This window comes from Meleagris gallopavo, chromosome 2 (genome assembly GCF_000146605.3).
Source record: "Meleagris gallopavo isolate NT-WF06-2002-E0010 breed Aviagen turkey brand Nicholas breeding stock chromosome 2, Turkey_5.1, whole genome shotgun sequence".
NCBI classification, from domain to species: domain Eukaryota; kingdom Metazoa; phylum Chordata; class Aves; order Galliformes; family Phasianidae; genus Meleagris; species Meleagris gallopavo.
In genome coordinates, this window is record NC_015012.2 from 103,109,052 (window position 1) to 103,128,135 (window position 19,084).

Consider the following 19,084-nt stretch of genomic DNA (forward strand, 5'->3'; position numbering starts at 1 on the left):
GTTACTCATACAGGATGCTATTTTTTCAGTTCTATTTTCTAGGATGATGAAAGATGGCATGGCTTGTAACAGAAAGCTGTTTGGTCTATAACAATTGCTGTGAGTGATGCTGTATATTTAGCAACTCTGTTTTTGGTTTCACAGATGATTATATTGCATGTTTCACCATAGAGTCTGAAATCATTGCTGGTGTGATAATATATTTGTTTATGTAATGGTTCACAGTTAGGTACTCTCTCAACTTGTTTGTCTTGCTTTCCATTCTTGTGCTGTTGAGGTATTCTTGCCAGTGTTTGCTTTTGTTATTTGTGTCTATGGACTGTCCACTATTTTTATTCATGGCATCTAACCTGGTTTAATTTACAGTGTCTTTTGTTTGCAGCAGTCCTAAGCATGAAAATGCTTTTTGGAAAAGTATTGCAGCCTGTGCAGTCCATTGTCACACTCCTATTGAAGTCAAGAACTTTAGGTAAACAATGCAAGGACAGACTCTGCACAAGATTGCTACAGTCGAGCTAACAAGTCCTGGCAGCCAGGATCCAGGTCTTTGCCTTTCCTACATACCTCCCTACTTATTACTTCCTTACTCTTTTCCTGACTTCGTCATTCTCTGTGCCCTACCACCATATGGGTTCAAATGAAGGCGTAGAGAGTGACCCTGTTGAGTGGTTGATCGTCTGATGATGGGAATACCATCAGAGAAGGTGAAAAACGTGAGTTTATATTCAGACCTGAGGTAGAGTTGAATTTGTGGTGCTCTTGGAAAGTGCTTCGGGTGGAAAAGGTGGGCAGAAATACGCTTTCTACCAACCACCCTTTAAAAAGAATGAACCCTTCTCAACTTTGTCCTTAACACTGGATTCAAAACTCCACCTCCAAATTAGATGATGATGCTAAATGCTATGAAGAACAGAAAGTTGAGATGCTCCCTTGTACTTATCTTGCCCTACTGTCTGACTGTAAGCACTCAGTGCACAGGCTTTCTGTATCTCACCCGCAAGTGTGTTTGTCTCCACTGCTTCTATAACAACCTAATAGTTATTTGTCATTTCTGTTAAACTCCAGGGGGGACTCACAAATAGACAATACTTGTCTGATTCTGATCTTATTCTCTGAGATGTTTCCCTGAAGACATTTATTTTGCGTTCTCTTCGCTTCTTCCCTTCACTAGTCCAAGACTTGAGTGGCTTGTCAAGTAGATGGAAATAGATACAGGCACTTGGAAATTCCTATTGTTCTCCAGAGAGACGACTGTCTAATGTCCAGCAGAGCAATGCCTGAGACCCATCTGTCAGGACAGCAGCTGTCACTTTTTCCATGGTTTGTTTGTAAGATCGTAGGGATCAAAACTTACAGATGGAAAAGACCTATTTATAATAACAAACCGTGCTGTTAATAGCTCCTTTCCACTGCAGCTCTGAAGATATTTTAAAGGCTTACTGAATGAAGCCTTTCAAGATTCCTAGGCAAAGTATATTAATTAATAATATTATTCTTGGATATGCCAGTAACTGTCTGACCTTTGGGAAACCACAGTCATCATTTCATAGGGAGTAAAATCAATCTAAGTCATACTTCCATAGCTGCCCAGTGGTTGAACCTATTCTTTTTGACTTAGAGCTGTTTGTGCTGATCACAAATCAACACCACTCTGTTTTCACCCATGATTCTGCTCTGGAGAGCAGTTCCAAGTGCATCATTCAATTTAGTTTTAAATTAATGTGATCCAGGTCTTAACCTGCTATATATATTTTTGTATTTTAATTAACATCGGGACAGCTGTGCCAACTTGACACCGGTGAGGATCAGCAGCAACGGAAAGGATGAACAAAATCAGTAAACTAACGTGGCAGAAGAATTTTGTAGCTAATGTTATTGTAGAACACTCTCAGAGTTTACAACCAGAGGCATATTTTGACGCTGCTATGGTCTGCCTTGGAGCCCACAAAACTGTTTACACTGAAAACAGTACTATAAAAATGCTATTTTTGTGAAAGCAGGTACATATTAGTGAGAAGAGCAAACTGTACTTCTATAGACAGCTCTGTTCCTTTGATAAGTGTTGCTCATAAACCTTTCGACAAGAAAGCCTAGAAAAATAACAGCGTCTGAATGAGATGTTCTTCACTGGAGTACTGCAGCAAATGACAAAGGCTGTTTGCCAAAATGCTGTTTTTATCTGATCTTAGTTGTAGGCTGCATTCTGACAACATAATGAGGGTTACTGAATACATAACTTGTTAATAAATCCTTTTCTGTGTTCACTTACAGACTAGAAGTGACTTCTATCTCCTAATATTTATAGCATGTTTACTATATATGTTACTCTACAGTAGGAGACTTCAGGTAGATCTGCAGTCAATGATTCTAGTGGACTGTGGGTATCAGAATCCATGGGAAGGAGTTTGGTGTGCAGAGCAAAACCAATTTGGGTTCAGACTGCGTTTTCTCACTTATTTTGATTGTGATTGAGTCATTTTGGGTGGAATCCACACCAACTACCTAAATCCATGATCTCTCCACATCAGTAGAGAGCAAGCAGCATGTAGATAGCTGTCCTTGCCCACTCTTGACCAAAGTGTTTGTTTGCTGAGTGAAACAGCTGTACGTTTCACCTGAGCACTCTGCAAAATGCCTCTGGTGTAGTGAGTCCCTTTGAGCCCTGTTATCAAATTGGTGCCGGTGAAGTCATGTCTCATTTTCACAGTCGGGAGGAGAGGATTCCTCAGGAGTTCTCCGAACACTTGTGAAGGGAAAGGCCATTACATAATGCCAGCTAGGAATGTCACACCACACCTCTAAAATGAGACACATTACAGAAATGTCTGGCCAGTCAGGATCAAAAAGTCGCATGCCTCGGATAAAAGCCATTTGACTTTGGCATTATGTGTGTTTTGTGTACGCATGAGGTGGGAATAGAACTGCACTGTCTGCCTCTGACTTACTTAGAGCAAATGTAATCTTGGCATATTGACCATCCCTTCTTGTACAGCTTAGTCAGCATCCACTTCAATAAACTATGTTTTCTCCTCTGTTTGTATGTTTTTCCCCTTCTTATTTAAGAACACACTAGTTCCTAAGCCCTTCACAAGATGTTAAGTGATCAGTGTGTTTTTCAAGGTAAATTTCAGTTGAAAATCCCCTGTGAATGAGATATAACCATGCCATGCGTGATAAAAGTTAAATGTGACAAAGAACCTTGTAAGCAGGAGCCTGTGGGAAAGAAAGTCTATTAATTCACAAGGAATCTGGGGAGAAGTGTTGTATTCCAATTCCAGATACCCCAAAGGCCAATGTCTTGGTGTTAGACATTGTAAAACATTACAAATATACTTTGTCATGTTCAAATTTGCTGTTTCAGGGTGTGCAGAGCCTCTTAATCCCATGCCCTACCAAAGATGGGTAGATATGTTACTAGTATACTACTACCTCTAGCTAAGGAAACCCAGGATCACAGGTATCCCAAGTTGGAAAGCACCCACATGGACCAATGGTCCAACTCCTGGCTCCACACAGGACCACCCAAAATCAGAATTCCCAATGTTTATCAGCATTGCACTGATAAATTAGGATTTCAGAGCTGATTTTATTCAGAATGAAATAGAGGCGCATTCTGGAAATCTATATAGTTGAAAATAAAAGGATGTCCAGTCTGGAACAGTGGGCCATGAAATCCACTGCTGGTGGAGCATTGTTAGTGGTCTGTGCCAGAGTGGTTGGCAGAATGGTCCCAAGGGAGGAATTAACCCCATAGGGAAAGTGGTCATTTGTTTTCAGCTTCCTTCAGCAAACACTTGACCCAAAATTCTTCCGTTGTGTGATCTCAGAATTGTGTTCAGAGCTTTCCCAGTCAATGTCTGGTGATCCCTTTTTGCTTTGGAGTTTTTCATGTGCTCCTTGCATGAAGACAGAAGCTTTGGTGATCCAGCTTGGGCTGTTCCTTTGCATTACACTGAAAGATAGGTGGCTGTTGTGTTCAGGTATATCAGTGAGGTTTAACTCCTACTGAGCGTGCAACTTCCCACTGCAAGGTCACCTGTACATTCAGATACAGGCTGCAGGCTAAAATATCAAATCAACACAACTAGTTCATGGGCAATCAAACACTAATTAAGGGGAGAGGAAGTAGAGATGAGGTGAGCATTACGTCATGGGGGGAGACTGAGAATGAAACCAAAGAAAAAGGAGATAAACTTCTCCTGGGTAGCCAGTGGTAGGACCAGAGGGAATGGCCTCAAGTTGTTCCAGGGGAGATTCAGGTTGGATATTAGGAAAAATTTCTTCTCCAAAAGAGTAGTCAGATGTCGGAACAGGCTGCCGAGGGAGGTGGTGAAGTCACCGTCCTTGGAGGTGTTCAGGGAACATGTAGATGGAGATTCTTCTCTGAAAGAGTGGTCAGGCACTGGAATGGGCTGCCCAGGGAGGTGGTGGAGTCACCAACCCTGGAGGTGTTCAAGGAATGTTTGGATTTTGTGTTGAGGGACATGATTTAGTGAGAACTATTGGTGATAGGCAGATGGTTGGACTGGGTGATGTTGTGGGTCTTCTCCATCCTTGGTGATTCTACGATTCTATGATTCTATGTGATACTAAGGGACGTGGTTCAGTGGGCAGTGTTGGTGGTAGGTAGATGGTTGGACTAGAGGATCTTGGAGGTCTTTTCCAACATAAACGATTCTGGGATTCCACTTTATTAGTTTTACTATCCTATAGATTGCCATAATTTTTTTACCAAGTTCTCCTTCATGTGTCTGGGTGGAAAAACATCTTTGCATTTCAGTCATACTCTTGATTTGCTGTTTGTGCTTCTTGACTGGTGCCATGGGGCAGTGACAGAAAGACTTAGTCTGGCCAGGAGCAGTCCCTGTCCCTCCAGTGCCTGTGTTGCAGGATGTGGAGCTGAGGGGCAGAGATGCAGGAGGGCGCAAGGATTTCTGTAGTAACATGTTCTTTCCAAAACACTGTTTTAGACATCTACTGTCTCAGTCATTAGCATAGCCAGACTGGCCTGATTCTGCTATGCCTATTCAAATGAAATTTGCCTTATGCTGCAGAGCATGTATATCTTACAGCTCAGTTCTATAACGGTAACAGAGTCAGAGCCTAAAATGAAATGTCTGCGTTAAAGCAACAGGGTACCAGAGGAATTATTTTGGTCTCCTTACAATTCATGTAGAATATGCTTATTGAACCTTATAGCTGCCTTGAGGGTAAGTCTACTTTTCTCTTTTAAAAATATGCAAATCCATAAAGCCATTAGGACAGAATGATGCCTTTCAGTAGAGTGAGCTAGACAATTGCATGCAACTTTGCTTGGCTGTGAAGTCAAGCTAAGTGCAAGGCTCAGTCATACTGTCTTGTAGTTGCACGCAGCGCTGACATATAGTGCACGGTAATGCATTATTGAGTAGTTGTCTGTTGTGTCTTCATTGCATGGTGTCAGCTGTGTAATAAATAATTGATAACATTGCTCTTACTCCACATTAAAGATATATGAGTATATAATACATGAAGAAAATGCAGCGGCAAGGCAACCTGTGCTGAAAAGATCAACCGTTCCGAAGTACTCTGCGGCAACAGGAACCACAAAGTGACCACTGCCACCATTTCCCATTTCTATACTTTGAGTCTGTGATTGTTTGTCATGGCAACAAATGGCACACTCAAACCATTGCTGCTGCTTTTTAAACGGAAGAAAAATTGTGGTAAAGAGCTGGTGTGCTGCAGAGCTGCACACCCAGGTCTCTCCAGTTATTATCCTTGTAGACTGAAAATTCCCTTAGGAAGATCTTCTTTTTCTTAAGTGGCTGTAAACTGTCAGAAAAAATACAGTCTAAGCAAATCCTTTTTCCTCGTAAGACCTTTTTTTGTGTTAAGTATAGGAAAAGTTAAGGGGGAGAAAGTTGCATTTGTATCCACAGTGGCATTAAATCTCTGTTGAACTGCTCCCCTGGAAAGCCATGCTCTCCTCCTTAACTCAGTGCCAGCGTGCTGTACAGGACACGGTAAGATGTCTCGCTGTGCAGACATCCTGTAAAAAGCAGAAGCTTTCTTCAGCTTACATTCAATGCTCTTTTATTTCCACTACAAGAATAATCATTTCTGATGACATTTTTTTTTTTTTATCAGTAAAACTGATGAGACAGCAGATTTGTTCAGGAAAGATAAGTTTGTGAGTCAGATCAAGGAGATCAAAAAGAAATGGGCTGTTTGGAAGGAGGCACACGGTCAAGGAAAAAACTACAGGTTACTGGAAGCTGTTATTATGACAGAAAGGTGTAAAACAGTGTACTGTGTGTTGAGGTAATAACAAAATGACAAACGAGATGCGGGAGGTGTGAGATAACCAGCCTGCACCGTGAATTCTGATGGAATGATCTGAGGAGCCAAAGGCACGTTAGCTCCTCCAGGCATTTCCCTGGGGATGAAAACAACAAGACACCAACTGTTTTGACCTGCACAAGCGTTGCCCAGATCTTTTCCTTTAACACTGAGGCACTGAGACAGAGAAACTGATGGAAAACTGCAAATTTTCCCAATGCATTAGACACGAGCTCCAACTGCAAGGTAGGGGAAAAAGCCACTGTCCTGCTTTACTGCAGTCTGTCAGAACAGAATAGTAAAGAAAACAGATCTATTTTAATATGGAACGTGAATAACACCAGTAAAATCAGTGGAATTCTGCTGGTGTAATCCAACCTGGGATGTGATTTGTGCCTTTGTGGATTATAGGTTTGTGCTGAACTCCTCTGATTTGCTAAGCTGCATCCACCTCTATACACTGTGAAGTCTGCATGTATATAACACTATATATGTTGATATAAAGGTTCTTGTGCAGCTTCAGAAACATCCCAGTAAATAACATTTTCAGGCTAAAAGTTTATATTGGTAATATTTACAGGCTATAAATGGGAAAAATCAGAATTTCCAGCCTGTGTGAAATTATCCTGACAGCTTATTGACATGTTTTGACATTAGAAACAATATATTTTAGGCAAAAAGAAATAAACTTGAGATTATAAATTCGTAGCCAACAGCAATACTAACTGCAGGAAACGCTGCTTCTGGGACTCCCAATTGCTCAAGTATTGGTAATCAAACTGAAGGACACATTTGTAATAGCACGGATTTATCACAAGGCATAATTGGAAAGGTGATTGCATTAAAGACCATCAGAATATAGTCCCTATCCTGAAGAAAACCTGGTCTACATAAAAGGAAACAGGTTAGTATCCTAGAAACACCTTCTGAATAGCTACCCCTCCTTCTGATACCAACAAAAATACAGAAAATTACTGTCTTCAAGTACGTGCATTGAGTTTACTTTCTGTATTGGTAATTATAGGAAAACAAGGGAATTCATTACATCTGTTTTTTGGAAGTCACTTGTTCAGTTCATCCCCTTAATACTATTGTCAGGTAAGTGAATCCCATTGTAGACACATAGTAAGATCAAGGGATTTGTCCTGGAATGTCCATGTCCAGGAATCTCTGATTCCCAGAACATGACACTTTAAAGACAAGCGACTCAGCAAGCGCTGGAGCTGGGGAAGCTTGGGATGCAATTTGGTCTGCTTTGTGTAGATGGATGTGTGAGTTAATGCCTGGTCTGGTGGTTGGCGACCCTGCACATAGCAGGAGGTTCAAACTAGATGATCATTGTGGTCCTTTTCAACCCAGGTCATTCTATGATTCTATACCACTCTTTCTCCACTGACTAGAAGTAGCCCAGGAGGCAGGCTGAGACACTGCTTCTGTCTCTGAGGTGGCTAATGTAAGCAGTAGAATTCATTGTGCCTCAGTTACACCTCTGTTAACTAGCTTCAGGCACTAGATTTGACATGGTATCATGGAGGGCTTTCTGTTCTATCTTTCTCCATCTGTCTGATTTGTGGATAACAGTCTGAGCATGGCTTTGAGCATGGTTTTGTTGGAACCATGGTTATAAATCAGGTGCCTGAGTAGCTGGGTTCCTTAAGCTGAGAATAATTCAGCTGGAAATTCAACCAGCCACTCAACCAGAACCCCAGTAAAAAGAAACTTAGACTGCAGGATGGCTATGGCATTCCTAATTCTCTTAAGCTCCACTTCATAGTATAGGCTCTCTGGTAACAAAGATGAGCCCCTCTCTTTGTAGAAGCTTCCTAGCCAGATTTCTTTCCGTGAAATACATAGGTCATTAGGAACCCCACTCCTCTGCCAGATTTGGTTGAAACTGGCTAAAAGATTGAAAACTTACAGTTTCATTAACCCTCTCTCCTTAGGGAACGGACTTATGCAGTGTGATCTTAGCTGAGGTTGACTGACCTCAGATGGGTAATGCATATTGAAAGAGTAGTACAGGCATGCATATCCCTGGTCATTTTCCTTAACAAGATCAGTTGCCAACTCTTTCATCTTCTTCAACGAGGTTTTCTGCAGCCACCTGAGTTTTAACACTGATTTGTTGATTAGGACGCCCTGCAGGTAAGAACATTTCCAAATCCAGATGATATCCTGATAAATGAGTTTCTATAATTAATTATTCTTGTACAGTAGTTTTTACCTTTCAGAATCAAATGTGAGGTAATTATAACAAGCATATAAGCTTCTTGGTGTCCTTGCTCAGTACAACCTCTCATTGATTGCCAAGGGAGTTTTGACTTTGCAAAGCAACGCCATTGTTCATTCCAGACTGTGGTTTTTTTTGCCTCCCTGTTGTTAGCTAGATAAATAAAGGTGCTTGCAGGCTGAAGATGGGCATCCGTCTTTGTTGAAGATTATTAACCAAATCAATTTTTTCACAGAAAGAAAATCAATTGATATATTAGCAAGAGAGAAAACAAAACATTTTGCTGTTCTAGCTCCCAGGAGACCAAAGAGCCAGTTCTTAACTTTCAGAAATAGAGAGATAAAAAAGATAGGCTTCAAAGTTCAGATCTAAATTCAGATCAGAACTTCTCCAGGGCACATGGGGACTCTGACTCATTTCTAATCTCGATGTACATTTAAAGGGCAGTCATATAAAAATTGACCCTCTTATATTCAGCAAATACAGATACACCTGACTACTTGAATCCCAACTTGTCCTCCAGAAGCAAAGAGGTGGGGGTGATGGCAGGGGAGGTTGCATTTTTTGATTCATTGCTTGATGAACTTTTATCCATTGCTGACCATAGGATGTTGCTGTAAACAAGCTTGTTTCCCTCTAAACCTTTGATTTTTGATAGGCTTTTGATGGGGAAACAAGTCAGGTTTGGTATGATATATATTAAACTAGCAAGCTCTCCAGAGAGTTCATTCTGGTTCAATTTGATGTGTGGTATACAGTAAAGCATCAGACCTTTAAGCTAAGTATTCTAATAGGATGTTGTTACAAAAGAGTGGAAACATACCAAAGTTTTGTGGAACTTTGCATCTGAGCTGAACTTTCGGAGTGAGGCTATTTTATAATATCTTCTTCTACCTTCTTGGACTGCTGGGAAGAATAATTAATGTTTGCATACTACTTTGAACTCGCAGGATGTAATGACAGTACTAAGATATAATATTAAAACTGTTAAATATTGAAATTCTCCATTAGTCTCCTTCCATTTCATAGAAACAAAAGATTTTCAGATGCATTTAAAAATAAAATTGTAAGAAAGGACCACTATTAAATGCAAGATCATATAGTTCAAAAAGGATTGTATGGTGTGCCCCAGAGTTCTCCCTGAGCTGCTTCTTCCTGCCTGCCCTTCTCCATATGCATGTATTTCTGCCATACAAATGAACTTGTGTTTGTTTTAACTCTACTGTTTGCAATTGTACTGTTAATAAAACTTCAGGAATGTGACAAACAGTAATGGTGAACACTGTGAAATGTGCCTTATGGGCAGGTTATTCCATAATTACCTCCTAAGGCCTTATACTGAAACACACACACTTCTCTGAAGTACAGAATTAGGCATGCTGGACCTGATGAACAGTTAATTAGCCTTAATATGTCATTTGTACAAGACATCCAGACATAGGACCCCAGTTGAACAACCAAATATTGTGCACTTGTTACTGCAGATCTAGAATGCCACCACTTGTGGTTTAACTGCTAACGAGTTTGGAGACATCTGTGTCTGAGCTACTTGGTTGGACTTCCTTTATGTTCATTGCAAAGAAATAGGCACAGCTAGGATGCAATTCCTTGTGTCCTCTTGTAGATCCCATGGTTTGATTGGATGAATTGCCCCCCAGAGTACTTTCTCTTCTGACTTGGTTATAGAGGGAACAGAGTAATTAGCTCAAAAACAGCAGGCTACATCTCAGCAGAGGAAAGATAGGTAAGATGAATCCTACCCTTTAGGTCTTTGGTTTTTATTCTGGCACATCTCTTTATATTTACATTCTTTAAATAAGACACATGTGCCTTTTTTTTGTTGTTGTTTGAAGAATAATGAATTTCACTATGAAAAAAAGCTGCATCAAGCTGGTCTATTAATATAACAGCTTTAATGAAAAGAAACCAGAAAGACTTTATATTTCATATTGAGTCATAAGGGCAGTATTTCTCAGCATTTTCTGTCAAAGCTGAGCGTTATAAAATTGTTTGCAACTGGAAACAGTCTCAAATATAAGCTTATTCACAAGCATTTCTTTTTACAGCACCTTGAACAGTAGAGTCATGGTATGTGTCCAAAAAACTCTGGCTTTACAATATTACAAAGAAAGTATTTATTCTCATATGGAAATATCCACCCAACCTTGCAATATTCAGAATGTAATTGGAAAAAGCAGTGATCACTTACTCTTAAGGTTAAAGTTATTATAAAAATCCCTTGCTTGAAACAATAATGAGAATATCTCAGGGTATAGAGCTCTGTGAAAGCTTATCCATTTGCTGTAGAATCTGTGCATGCATACATGCATTGAAACACTGTTGTGTTCATCAAAATGTAAGGTGTTCCTGTGACTGTCTTGAATGACAAGGGAAGGAAATACCACTTCTAATGACTCCTGTTGGCAGACAGTTGGTTTAACAACCTCTGGACAGTAACCTGTGGTGGTGATGATCTTGCTCATCAGACCTCACCCTGCACAGATGTTTTCTCTCTGTTCCCTTTCACCATTTTAAAGTGAAAATGGAAATAAACAGTTGATGTGACCAAGACATTAATTTTTCACTTCTTTCTCCCATACCTCCCAGCTCTTAAGTTTAGATGTAGCTTGGATTGAAACTGTGTCTCTTCTTTTGGCAGGAATGCTACAGAATGGAAAGAAGTTTGATTCCTCCAGAGACAGAAACAAGCCTTTCAGGTTCAAGATTGGCAGGCAAGAAGTCATTAAGGGATTTGAAGAAGGTGTTACACAGGTACAAAGACATGATTCTGGCTGAATTTCCAACTGGGTGAAAGATGTGTTAGGTCTTAGTGCTCAGTGCAGTGTTGACAGGACCAACTGGAAATCAGTGTCGAATCCTAAGTGGTTTTCTTAATGGTCTTAAGTTACTCCAGGGAAAGTTTAGATTGGATACTAAGAATAAATAAGAAGGTCAAGAATTGGAACAGGCAGCCCATTTTAGTGGTGGAGTCCTCATCCCAGGAAATATTTAAGGGATGTGGACATGGCACTAAAGGGACATGATTCAGTGATGGGGCTCAGTAGGTGGGGTTGATGGTTGGATTTGATCTTGAAGGTCATCTCCAACCTGGATAATTCTGTTATTCTGTTCTGTGAAAGCATGGTCTATTCAAGAACAGTATTTCCTGTAGTCCTCCACTAGCTGACTAAAACACCTCCTACTCACAAGGCTTTACATGAAGTATGCATTTGAGAAAGGAGAGGCAAGATCCTCTTGCCAGGTGTCAGTGTGCATATAAGTCTTGCTTCTTCCAGGGCTAACTACAGCACATAAACCACAGTGGCCTCTAAACTGATCCAGGTGGCAGTATTTTATGAAGTGGCCTCTATTCAGCTACTCAATAAAAGGCCAAGCTGTCGTTTTTGACAACATCTACGACTGTGCTGCATATTTTGACCCTTACTGAGTAGGGCACCATACTGCACTGTTAAACTTTTATGACTTCAATACTCCCAGCTACAAAACTTAACATTCAGCAAGCAGCCATAAGATATGAAAAAGGAAACTGCCCTCCATTAATTACAGCCTGAGTGCCAGCACAGTAAAACTCTGAAAAAGCCGCACAGGGCAACTCCATGCTGTCTCTGTAGTGTTTTGTCTGCAGTGCTTGTGAGGACCTACAGTGTGAGGAGTGCAGTCAGGGTGCTGAAGTGCAAAAGTTACTCCATTTCTGACTTCTGGAGCTCATAATAGGAGGAAATTGCTCAACTGTTATTGACAAGCACAAATCCTTACACTTAAATACAGAGAGGGAAAGAATGTGAAATGAGAAACAATCCAGTGATGAATGATGCAGCCAGGCTTGTTTGAGAGGAAAGGAAAATAACATGGTTTCCAGCTCCACAAGAAAGCAACACAAGCATATCCTTCTCTCCAAGCTGAGAAGGAACGGGTCCATCTGAGGAATCCTAGTCTGAAACATATCCACCTTCTGCTCTAACTTCTAGAGGGCACTCATTATTATTTGCTTTGCAGTAATACCTACGGAGAGCTCAGGGCCCCCATGTGCTGAGTGTATGAAATGCAGAATTAGTGGTCTGCATAGAGAAGAACAACAAAATGGTTTCAACAGAGCCAGCAGCAGGACTCTCTCAAATATTTCCATGATTTTTCATCCACCTGTGGTCATATGACAAGGAGCCCTACAAAAAGAAGGAACCCAAAAGTGCATTTAAGTTCAGTTGGGGTTGCTTTTATTCTAGTCAGAAACCAGTGCAGGAAAAGCTCTGGAAACAAGCTCTGTTCAATCGGTTTTATCTCTGCCTTGAACACACTCACCAACTCGTCTCCTAATTACTGTGGCCTACCTCCATTCCAGCAGTGTGGCCACACGCTGCCCTCCTGCTCCTCCTAGTGGATCGCTAAGTTAACTTATGGCTGTCTCCTTCCACCTCAGAGTTTTTGAAGGCTTGGGAGCGTGATTGACACAAGGCACATGGAAAAAGGCAATTCACTACATCGAGCATTGCAATTTTCCAGACCTTGGTTTAATGCCTGTGAGATGGCAGCAGCATCTGCTTTTCTGTGCTCAACTTCTGGCAGCCCCATGCCTAAGATCCATGGATGATGTACCAGCTATCTTACTGGCAGGGACCCACCAGAGCACCAGAGACCAGTGCCAAACCCTGCAAAGACCAAGAAGGTTATTTGCTCTCACACCTTCATCCGCATTCTACGAATGCACCCTGAGTGTGAGGGAAGTTGGTGGCCCTGTCTGTGCAGCGGAGTTGGACCTTCATGATCCTTGGGGTCCCTTCCAACCCAAGACATTCTGTGATTCTATGAATGTGGGAAAGTTACATTCACATTTTTCTTCTACCTAGAATGACTGAAGCTCTAGCTTTCGCGTGTTTCATAGAAACAGAAAACGAAATTCAACAGGAGAAACTGTGTAATATGTAGTTCAGTCCAATCCTGGGAAAGACGTCTGAATTAACCTCACTGCATAAAGTCAAGGATTGTTTCTTGGCCAGTGAATATCTGGTCACCAGTATAGTGTACATAAGTCACAGCTTTACCCCAGAGCAGAACAGAATTTTCAATCTCGATGCTGCAAATCTTGGTGAGAACTTTCACCTCTAAAGCTAATCTGGTGTGAGATAGATCGGCACTTCTGTCTGTCCCTGGGATGAGACAGAACAAGCTTTGCATGAGCATCTGTCCTTGGGCTTCAGTCTAGGGAAACCTTTCTTAATGAGGACTGCATCAGTCCAGCAGCAGAAAGTTGGGTGCCTCTAGCATTTGTGTTTGGTCAGTAGCTTTGAAGTCATCAATGACGGTGACTGAAGAAGCAAAAAACACTGCTGTGCATTTTTAAAAATCTGAACCAAATGATTTCTCTGTGCTGATCTGTCATGAACACAAAGCTCTGATCCTACCTGTTGCTAAGCCTTTTCCATAACTCCTGCTGGTGTTATGTGTATCCTGCACTCCACAGAACCCACACTTCATGCAGCTGACTACAGTATAGATCACAGTGTGCCTTGGAAAGACTTTTGTTGCTCCCAAGCTGGCTCTAGCAATTCAAAGAGAAGCTAGAGGAGCTAGGCAATGAATGTGAGCTGTTTGTAGCAGCTTTAGCTTTCTTGAAGAGCAAAAAGATGAATTTGATCATCCTGAATATCCCCGGTTCTGTAAATCTGCCATGTAGTGCTCTGTTCTGTCTTCCTGCTAATACTGTGTTTTGTCTTGTCTTCTTCTTTCTCTGCCATCCAAAAACCAGATGAGCTTAGGACAAAGAGCAAAGCTGACCTGCACACCTGAGATGGCCTATGGAGCCACAGGCCACCCTGGGGTCATCCCTCCCAATGCCACGCTCCTCTTTGACGTGGAGCTTCTCAGGTTGGAGTGAGTCTTCTTTGGGGAGCTGGATGGAGGCACCTCTCCATAACCATCCCTTCTTTCTCACCCTCCCAGCAGCGGGGGAAGTCTTCACTGGAATCCTAATCTTCCTGCTCAAGCTGTCATCAATAGCATTTGCCATTAGGTTTCTTAAGCCTTTCTTTCTCCTTTCTTCTTAGACTTTGTGGTGTCCATATTTGCCTTTCATTGGAAGCTTTGCTTTGGAAAAAATGTCTACCGTTGTAACATTCTCAAGTTGTACATTTTATTTAATCTGCATGTGATGAGATTTCACAGTGACAATTGAAAATATATATAAATATAAATATATATATATATTCCTTATTGAAAAACCACTGCCTTACTGTACACTTAAACCAAGAAAATTAAAAAAAAAACACAAAAGGTGCTCAAAAACTCCAGTGTACGCCTTGTACATGAACGGGCATTAGCCAAACAGAGTTACCTGCGCTGCCACTTTTCTCAACTTGTACGTTCTGCTTGCTGCTGTTTTAAAGAATACTGTCTCATTTAAGAATTAAGTATATATGTAAACAATAAAACCTTGATACTTTACAATTTGTGTTTTCTTTTTTCCTGTTTTCCATTGGCCACTGCAGTTTCTTTTAGTGAATGAGAAGTTCTTCAGACAGACATGAAGTTTGAGAGAACTGGGATTGTTTAGCTTGGAGAAGAGAAGGACCCAGGGAGACCTCATTGTGGCCTTCCAGTACTTGAAGGGAGCGTATAAACAGGAGGGGGAACGGCTGTTATGAGGGTGGACAGTGATAGGACAAGAGGAATGGTTTTAAACTGAGGCAGGGGAGGTTTAGGTTGGATATTAGGAGGAAGTTTTTCAGCCAGAGGGTGGTGAGGCACTGGAACAGGTTGCCCAAGGAGGCTGTGGATGCCCCATCCCTGCAGGCATTCAAGGCCAGGCTGGATGTGGCTCTGGGCAGCCTGGTCTGCTGGTTGGTGACCTGCACACAGCAGGGGGTTGGAACTGGGTGAGCATTGTGGTCCTTTTCAACTCTATTCGTTCTCTGATTCTGTGATTCTATGAAACATTCATCCGTTTTCTTGATAATTATTTATCTTCCTACACAAAATATGCATAATGTATTGCTTCTCTTATAGATTGCACAGGGAAAGATGTCCAGGAACATGCATGTAGGTGCAGCTGGAACAGAGGTTTCCTGACTCCCCATCTGCCCTGCATTGCCGGTGGCCCCTCACTTCTGGGCAAAATTTGGCTGTTGAAGAGAAGAAAATGGATGTTTCTCAGAGTTGTCAGATCAGTGCTGATCCCATGCTATGCCTTTACAACAGTAAAACCAGATACAAATTTCTGCTGGAGCTCAAGTAGGCTAAAGAAGAGCAGAATTGTGTGCATCCAGCTCACAAAGCCAATCTGAACCTGGGGCCCCCTGTACAGGAGAGATCTAAAGCTGTTGGGGTACATCCAGAGGAGGGCCACTATGATGATCAGAGGGCTGAAGCACCTCTCCTGTGAAGAAGGGCTGAGGGAACTGGGCTTGTTTAGCTTAGAGAGGAGAAGGCTCTGGGGAGACCTTATTGCAGCCTTCCAGTTCTTGAAGGAAGCTTGTAAACTACTTGCATCATTTTCAACTACAGGATTTTTTGAGGTGAGCATCTGAAACAGTCGGTGCTCTATTTTCTTGTGTGAGTTTCTGTAAGGAAAACACAGCTCTCGTGGGAAGATGGACTGCAAAGCCACACAGTGAGGGCATTCCTCATGGAGATGAGAGGATAAAAGCAGGACTGCCCGTCTGACCAGCAGGGACCACAGATCTCTTTTCTTTCTCTAGGAGGTCAACTCAACCACAAAGCTGCATTTTAGTTTAATTCAAAAGCAGATAACCCCCCCCCCACCTCCCTCCTTGCAGGTTATTATTCACTGAAAATTGGTAAACTTTTTTCTTGCTCTTCTCTCCTCCAAGCAAACAAAGGAGAAAGCCCTTTTTCAATGGAAATTCGGGGTCTCTGCAGCAGCTGGGTTACAGATCCATGTTTCACTGAAAGGTCTCATTTAGGATACAGGCCTTTCTCAAAAGCCTCAAAAACATACAGTGACACAAAGAATTAATCGGTCCAACCAATACTGCTGTTTGCACAAGAGCTGGGGCATCACTCTCCACTTCTGCTGGGTTTCTGACCGGTGAGCAGTGCATTCCTGCTGGGCTGTAAGACCTGATCACAGCCCTGTCATCTCCATCCAAAGAGCTGCTATGCACTTACCTTTACCATTGCCCTCAGCTGTGCAAGCCTGCCATTAGGAGTCTGTAAAACCCTTATTACAGCTGCTTGATGAAGCTCTCTCCCTCATCACTCTCTCCCTTCAGAGACCTTTGTTGGAAGCAGAGATTATTACATCTTTCATGCCAAATTCATTAAAAAAAATGTGAAAGGAAAACTAATTGTGCTTTGTGATACTTAGGGAAATTAAGTCTTCAAGGAAATGTAATCTCCAGCTCTTCATTTGACTGCAAATGTGTTAATTTATTTAATTGTATCATCGATCAACACAGTACATATAATTATTGCCACTATATAATGGATTAGAAAAAAATTACTGTTGCTGCCTGTGTAATCAGATCTGCTCTTGTTACTGATTTCTAAACAGTATAGATGGAAAAAAAAATGACCTCCCAGGCTTAATTTCATGCCCTACTTCCTGAAAAATTAAATGGAAAGTGAGCACACACAAAAACCAGCACAGATGCAGACTGCAAGGCTGGTAACATCTGCCTTATTTGCTGCCCCTTCTGCCATTCATGTAACTGAACTCATTTCCTCGTCCTTTGATATTACATTTCAAACAAAATCTTGAGCAGACCTCATCAAAACAATCCTCTGGGCATTCGATTTCCATTCTCTCTGTCTTACAGGTACAAATTATTATTTCATTTTCCACATATAGGGACATTGAAAGCCCCCAGCAGACACTAGAAGAAAAAGTATGAAATGGAATATTTAATGAAAGGCAGCAGCTGAGCTCTTGGAGATATCAAAAGCTGCTGATGTTGAGGATTCATTGAAGGAATTTTTATTAATCTTATTACCCTACAGAATTGCTTTTTATACGTATTTTTCAAACAGCACCAAATCCTCATCAAAACAGACACTACAGAGCAGGCAACATGCTGTCTGCTATTGACAGATGGAATGCAGTATTTGCACATGATTTTAAACAAGGCGGACAGAACACGGCTCCGTTATTAGCACTTCAGTGGGTTATTACCAGCATTTATCATTATTTATTAAAGCATCAATCCAGTTCTTGTTACAGCCAAGAGCCATCTAAACGCCCAGCAGCTTGTGTAAAACGCACGTTCACGTGTCTCCCTCCAGCCTTTACAAAGCTGTGGCAGGTCATTTAGAAGTCTCCCGTAAGATTTCATTCATTTAAACATTTTAAATCAAGCTGGTTTTGCCTGAACAACTTAGACTTGTGTTAACCTCACGGGTTGGACCTCTTAACCAAGTTCACACAGGAGAAGTAATTAACTGCAAGTATGAAGCAGATGAAACAGATCACTGCCCCCTGTGCATTTAAACGTATGCACATCACAGATGCAGCGGATGAGGGGAAGCAGGAGAGGGCTGAGCAAGTCAGAAAGCCAACCACAATGGCAGCAGGGATTTAGAATGAATCTCAGGACAGCTTGGGTTGGCAGGGACCTAAAAGCCCATCCAGTCCCAGGACCCCATCCAACAAATGCTGATACTTTGAGAAATAATTAAAAATCAGATTTTTTTTTCCTCTACTGGCTACTGCAAATTTTCTACTCAGCATGAACTTCATTACAGTCACGTTTCAGGTATCTAAAATTACTGCCAGCATCTATTGCTTCACTTTGGTCCTGTGTTCTCTACTTAATATTAAAGACATTAACTTCATTCCTGTTGCTTCTCTTCAGTGCAAATCTGGTACACTTCCAGATCTCTTCCAGCATCCTCAGCCATACAGCAGTGAGAGCTGTTAGGAGTAGCTCTTATACAGGGCATGAAGTTTCTTGACAGAAGTCACCTTAACAGTTGGACTACTTCACATGGCCACTCATTTTCTATTTGCAGAGGAATCTCCATTACAAATACAGCTTTGTTTCTAGCAAACAGCAGCCTAACAGGCTAAGCCTCCTTGTTTTGGTTTCAGCTGGAACGTAACTGATCTCTCTGCAGTGTCTGGTATGATGCAATGTTTTTTTCTAGGAGAAAAACAACACTGATAACACCCTGTTGTTTATAGTCACTGCTAAGTAGCATTGTACAGAGCCAAAGCCCTTCTCAGTGAAGGGCCTGAGTAGCTGGGAGGGAACAGAGCAAGGACAGCTGACTGAAAGCAGCCAAAGGGATATTCCATAGCCTGGAACATCATGCAGATGGAGTTCTGAAGGGGTTGGGAGTTTATCTTGCTCTCAGCTGCTGTTCAGAAGGCTAGCTGGGCCTTGGTTGGCAGGTGGTGGACAACTGCTTGTGTGTCACTTGTTAGATACATTTGTCATAACTATTACCCTTTTCTGCAGCTTAGCATATCGTTTTATCTCAATCCATGAGTTCTACTTTCTTTTGTTTTCCTTTTGATTCTTCCCGTCATCTCACTGGGAAGCAGGGGGGTGAGGAAACAAC

At 41.6% G+C, this 19,084-nt stretch overlaps 1 protein-coding gene across 1 annotated transcript in view; it reads left to right on the forward strand.

The window, feature by feature from the left end:
* FKBP1B (FKBP prolyl isomerase 1B) overlaps positions 1 to 15,013 on the forward strand; it is a 43,063-nt gene extending 28,050 nt beyond the window's left edge. Inside the window, exons 2-3 of the mRNA XM_019613323.1 lie at positions 11,211 to 11,323; positions 14,316 to 15,013. Of these exons, the coding sequence (XP_019468868.1) occupies positions 11,213 to 11,323; positions 14,316 to 14,444 (240 nt within the window). The 5' untranslated portion in view covers positions 11,211 to 11,212 and the 3' untranslated portion in view covers positions 14,445 to 15,013. The remainder of the gene's footprint in view (positions 1 to 11,210; positions 11,324 to 14,315) is intronic.
* The last annotated feature ends 4,071 nt before the right edge of the window (positions 15,014 to 19,084 follow it).